Below are 6550 nucleotides of genomic sequence, written 5' to 3' on the forward strand. Positions count from 1 at the left end.
AATGGAGTGCTAAACATTAAAAATGCATTCCGACACACCCTTCATGATACCTTCAAGTTATCAGCTTTTTTTATTTAGAATGAATGCATGAAACTTGCACTCGTACAGTTTTAAAGATTGCTGACAGTCTTACAGATATCGTTTTTATTTTCCAGATTTTTACTGCAGCGTAATACTGCGTTTGGATTTTTCTTAGCTAGCGTTAGCTTCATTATTATGTTTAACGTAGTTCTCAACACGAACTATTGGCATTTTATTCCTAATACCAGTGTTCTTAATTGCTATATAAACGTGTCTATACATATTCTAGGTGCGAATTTTCTCGCGTGGGTATATTTGTCCCTTCAGCAAATTTGCCCCATTGCAAATGTCGGTTATATAAACGCCATATTATTATCCAGGCGGACCCAGGAAAATACATAAAAGGGGGCATACCTTAGGTGGGTAACCTAATGAATTGCGCCCCCCCCCCCCGAAAAAAACAAAAAAAAACTGAAATGTTTTTGATTTAAAGAGTTGGAAGGTTTTTTGGGGGGTAAACATGGTAGTGTCATATTCAACCACTGAACGAAGGTAACATCTTAAGTTTCCAAAGCGCGGTAGTTTGTATGCATAAGTTTGTCTTGTAGTAAAGCGAAATTAATGTCGTATTGATTGAACAAAAACGTATTCACATTTTCCGAAAATGAATAATACGAGTTACATCATGTCGGAGTATTGAGTATTGAGTATTGAGTATGCATTGAAAACGTGGTCGGGTGCTCGTGTTACATGAACTATGAATGTTAGATCCTTGGTGACAGCTTACCTGACAAAAATACGTTGTGATCATTAATTAAAGCAAGTTAAGACTTAAATTTGGACTATTAAGATTGTTAATAATTTAAAGAAATTTAGAAAAAGACCAGATTAATTAAGTAAATCAACATAAGCCATGGAGAATCTTCTAGATGGTTGTCGCGTTTTGCTGGTTCTCATTTCAGGTAAGCAATATTATTGTCACCATAACATACTCATCAACATAATCATAAATAACATATGCAAAAGAAGCAACACTTGGAGCAGCAGATGATACGCATTCAACACCGACATTATCATCTTTATCATTGTCGTCGTCTTTTCCATCATCCGGAGGGGGATGGGCTGGGCGAGAGGAAGACGGGTCCGTCATATTGACTTCTCTAAGTTGATCAGTAAAACATATAGTTCATGAAATAAAAGAGGGATTAATGTGCTGCATTGACGCAAATAAGTAATCATGATGAAACAAGTTACAGACTTTCTCCGCAAATACCATAATGAACTACTTTATAGTTTTACTTTACGGTATCCGGCCCATAAATGTGCCGATTATCTGATAAAACCACACCATATTTTTATGCTTGGTGAAACCTTTCACTTTTGGGTCTAAGACGTCTGTTTGCAGGAGCGGATCCAGAATCCGACGTAAAAGGGGCGTAACTTAGGGGCGTAGCCTTTTGACTTGCGCCCCTCCCTCAATTCCGGAAATTATTTTGTTTAATGTGTTGGTAGGCGGGCTAGGGGGTACTTAATTTTTTTTTAAAATTTCTTGTCCGAAATGGTGCATTTGGGGCGTATTTTATTACCCTTTTCTCCATATTGAAATCTTTTATTTTTTATTATTTTTTTTTTTTTTGGGGGGGGGGGGGGAGGGGCGCCACCGGGATCCGCTAATCCGCAAATCCGTATCCGATCAATAACTGAATAACGCTGGAGCCCACGGACCTCAAATTCAGTAGGCTGGTTAGTCCTGACTAGTAGATGAGCCCAATTATTTGAGGTCAGTGGGTCAACCGTCGAGGTTGTGGTGATTTTGCGCTGAGAATCCGTTTCCGACCAATAACTGAAGAACGCTCGGGCTCAGGGACCTTAAACTTGGAAGGCAGCTTGATCGTGATCAGCAAATGAACCTTTCAGATGTGGAGGTCAGTGGATCAAAGGTTAAGGTCAATCATTGATGGAATCTTGGGCTTAGGAACTTCATACTTGGTAGGCAGTTTGAACACTACCAGCGATGACCCCTATTGACAATAGATAACAGGATTCCAATACGGTTAACATAACAAAGCCATTTACCTAATAACATCATTATCTTAAAAGTTATCCAGTTCTATTTAATTTGTTTCCTCATTCTCATTAAAACTTTTAATTTTCGTGCAAACTTTTCTATTTAAAAAAAAAAACGGGCAAAAAACTTATCTAACGTTATGGTTTTCATATACATACATGTTCAGTTTTGCCCAACACAAACAGACTCTAGTTGACATCCACTCCATCTTGCCACAGTGCTATTCATTTAGGTGGTCATACTTTGCTTTCAATATTTTCAAATCACATCCGAAGGTCGTCATGAAAATATGTTATCTGTCCATTTAGGATCAGATACTAATGGGTATCTGTCCAATGAGGCATTTCAGGGGCATTTGTCACATTCCTGTGACTGTTCTTGTTGAATATTTTTTTCTGCACACAAAACCCCTTCAAATGATACCAAAGCAATAAGGTCTCGCCTTGCTTAATTCACATATACTTGTATCTGGTACTTTAAAATACATGTAGTACTTCTGAAATAGAATCTGCACTTGAAACCCACGTCGATTTGACCAGGGTCCTCATTACATATAAAAACTGTTATCATCGATTGTTTAAATATATTTTTGCTGATGTTTTTTTTCTGCACACTAAGCTTGTTCAAATGATAACGAAATTATATGGAGTCACAAGTCAACATTCACATACTTGTGTATATAAATACCTTAACAGCTTATTTAAATAGCTTCTGCACTGGATTTGACCAGGATCTTCAATTCTGATTAATGATTGTATCTATAATTCTATATGCATGGAATATAAAACATGTAATTTTGTACGAACTACTGATAAAAGAAATGAATAAACAATACGAACTTATATTTTGCTTCAAGTACTCATAAATGTTTGGGGGGGGGGGGGGGACTGCAGATAACACAATATATATTTTAATGGTTTAATGTCGCAACCACAAATTATGAAACCGCTTGAAAACGGGTATTTAGCAGATAATCATCTGCTCTTTTAAATGTCAAATTTAAATAATTTATTGGTAAAATCTTGGATTATGACCAATTTTGATTTTTTTAATAAAAAGCAATAAGCACTTTTGTATCACAGCCAATACAAAGGAACACAGACTCAGTAAATATGATACAATACACATTTTCCCTGTCGCGAGCCACATAGCGAGTGCTGTACACATACTGTTGATGTTAATGTTGGCTATTTTTAGCGCACTTTGCTAGCGCTGGTCAGTGCTGCAATTCATACTACGACATCACCTTCGACTACCACGACGCCAAGTGGTGCAGCTCCTACTGTTGCGGCGCCTCCACGTCCGGTGTGTTCCTTTCAACATCCGTGGGGGTCCTCGAATGTTGTGATAACTTCCTGTTGGCAGCCAGTTCTGAAGACACCTCGTCGATTTGTGCGGACTTCTTTCTTCAAAACATGTATGTATTTTAAACGTACAATGTCATGTCTTAACAGATATTAAAGGAAATTGTTAGTGTATTATATTGATTCAACCTAACACTGGAAACTCTATCAAGGAGTGTTTTGCATTCTTAGAATAATTTGTAGTTTTACTAGTAAAACTTATTTGTTCCATCCCCATATTGAACATCCGCAAAAATAATTATAAATCGTTTGAACTTGTTCACGGTTTTTGTAATGTTCCATCAGTTGGGTCCCCATCCTGATCGCGCTTGGCGGCCTTGGATCCCTGATCTGTATTTGTGTTGTGGTAGCATGCTGTTGTCAGGGTGGCAATCACAGAGGCGGCGTTGTCCAGCCTGCGCAACCACAGACCAGTGAGTACAAACGTTTTTATGTATGAACATTTCAATTTTTGTTTCAAGATGGAAGACAAAAAAGGACATGTAGTATCCAAACAATATGCAGGCTTTATTAACAGGCTTAATCAATTGGTTTTTAAAACACACTTCATGGGAGAAATGGACCGTTCTAATTGCATCTAATGGTCTCCTCTTCATTTAGAAACAGGGTTGCAGTCTGTGGTAACTTTTGAAATATTGAGATACGCACTTTGTTACTGTAATGTGATTGTTACTTCTGAGCCAACGCTGCCATTTCTTCAACCGGATTTAAAAGAATTGTCAATATTTTACCAGGTTTAATAATGGTTGCCGGAAGTAGCAATCCCCAATACCCACAAGGTCCATATGGAGCCCAGCAGTACCCTCAAGGCACGTACCCACCCGGGAACCAGGCTCCAGGTTACCCGCCTGGAGCAGCCTACCCACCTGGAGCCGTTTACCCACCACCCGTGTACGGAGCAGGGACCCAAAGTGCACTTCCGCCCAAACAGAGCGCTGATCATCCATCGGGTGCTGACCAATCTTAATATGCTGCGTGTGCATTTTCTAGCAATGCGTGTTGTTCTATTTCAGACTTAATGTGCCATATATGTTTAAATTCTTGTTGGGAGTTCATTGTTCATCGTTTTTGTATCAAGCGAATCCCTGGATGTACATGTATCCTTACTGTTAATTAATCACTTGGCTTTCATGTAAAACTTGGTTTCACATAATGCTTGAATAAGTTAAAAATACATTGTGTCGGGCTATTAACTTTTGTGAACTGTATCACTGTACTTGTGAGATGTCATTTTAGTCCCAGGCACAATACACTCTTCAAAATAAGTTTAAGACCACATTTAAAGCGGCACTCTCACAGATTGAAAGTTTTGACAACTTTTTCATATTTTGTCTTGGGACGAGCAAATGTATTCGAAAATAATGGATACCAGTGGAATAAGACTGCTGAATTTAAATCAGATTTTAGATTTTTATTTTAACGTCAAATATTAATGTTTTATGCATTTTTTCTTAAACCGTAAGTAACGCTTTCAGCCATAAAACATAAATTTTCAAACGGAAATAAGAAAATCTTCGATCTGATCTTTTATCACTGGTTTGCAGTTATTTATGCAAAAATTGACTAATTCCAAGACAAAAAAAAATGTCACAACGGTAAATCTGTGAGATTGCAGCTTTTAGTGGGAATATTCTCTCAATACCATTATATAACCTTCAATAGAAAACAACAAAATCAATACCATTTCAATGCTTTAATTAGGAAATCTCGGAGAATCGACATATGAGATCTATGAAATTTAAAGAACGGATAACTTTATGTAAATAATCAATTATTCATTTTTTTTATATTTTAATACGAGCGTATATATGCTTTTGTTGACTCTTCGAATTGCATCACAACTAAATGGTTTACTTTCGTACCAATCGTTCATACATGTTCATCCATATCTTTTATATGATACTTGGGGTCTGTGTTGAAGTAATCATTAACTAAATATCTTCTAAAGAAATGCTTGTTAACGGTATTTACCGATTTGAGTAATTTCTAAAGTTGTAAAGGAACTGTCATGTTCGTCGTATTGTTTATGTTGGAAACTTCATAGTGCGTCGTGATTCATTATTGCATTTCCAAAACATGAATGCTATTTCCGGCTTTTATTATTATATGATAATTACTTATCACATTCTATGTTCAATACAAACACGTATTTAATTGATGTATTGTAATGTATTGTATTACTTGATACAGTTACCTGGCATTATTGCATTGCAATATTTGTAATCTCCGCGCGTTCCAAATTTTGAATCCTAGGGTTATGTAAAGTATGTGTGTTGTGACAATTGCAAATTCTTCAAGGTTAAATGGCAGTAAACTGATTTCACCATGACAACAAATACTGCTCTGTCTTTATAATTGTATGTTTTTCCCGTTGTTTATTCAGAATATTAATAGTTATTTTCTCGACAGAAGTACTGTCTTTTGGACCTAGGGATTCCTCGACTTAACCCATTGGCTGATAAATTCATAGTTTTTTTCTATTGGTCAGAATTCCCAATTCCTAAATTTCTAGCGGAGTGTCGGGCATATAAGCGGCGCATTTTACGAATCTTAAGAATCAGTTCCTTTGGTATGATCTTTTGATCAGATCTCTTTTGGTAATTTTCGATCAGAAACACACACTGACTAGATGCAAAGTAAAGTAAATATCCTCAAATGGCTTTGCCAATAAAGTATGGGACAGTAGTAAATTAAAAGACCAATGCATTATAAATTGCGCTGCTACTGTTATTGAGAAACTACAGTTGCTTGAAGTTTGACTGTTTGATTGAACTTGAACGATAAGAGATATAAATTAAAATTTATTGAGATGAGAGACTTTGTGTTTCCTTGTTCCACAATAAATAAGACGCCATCCTGACAGAGACTAAAGAAAGCCAGATGTGTTACAATATGATGAAAGATCTTTATAAAATGTACTCCGTGTTCACTGAGACATAATATCATAATAATAAATAATAGTAATTACATTTTTAACTTCTGTTTACAAACTATATGCCAAAGGCAAAAAAATATTTAAAGAAACCTTACACATATCATCATCATCTCACAATTAGCATGTTGGGCATTTGCTATTTCCATTGTTGACAGCTCAAAT

The 6550-nt window shown here is 36.4% G+C and overlaps 1 protein-coding gene across 1 annotated transcript; it reads left to right on the plus strand.

Annotated features, from left to right (window-relative positions):
* The first annotated feature begins 763 nt into the window (after positions 1-763).
* On the plus strand, positions 764-6263 carry LOC128229273 (protein shisa-4-like). Its single transcript, XM_052941099.1, has 4 exons — positions 764-983; positions 3287-3506; positions 3739-3866; positions 4188-6263. Exons 1-4 carry the CDS (start codon positions 935-937, stop codon positions 4418-4420), a joined length of 630 nt encoding a protein of 209 aa, XP_052797059.1. The 5' UTR covers positions 764-934; the 3' UTR covers positions 4421-6263.
* Positions 6264-6550: the final 287 nt, after the last annotated feature.

The sequence above is a fragment of the Mya arenaria genome, chromosome 3, assembly GCF_026914265.1.
Source record: "Mya arenaria isolate MELC-2E11 chromosome 3, ASM2691426v1".
NCBI classification, from domain to species: Eukaryota; Metazoa; Mollusca; class Bivalvia; order Myida; family Myidae; genus Mya; species Mya arenaria.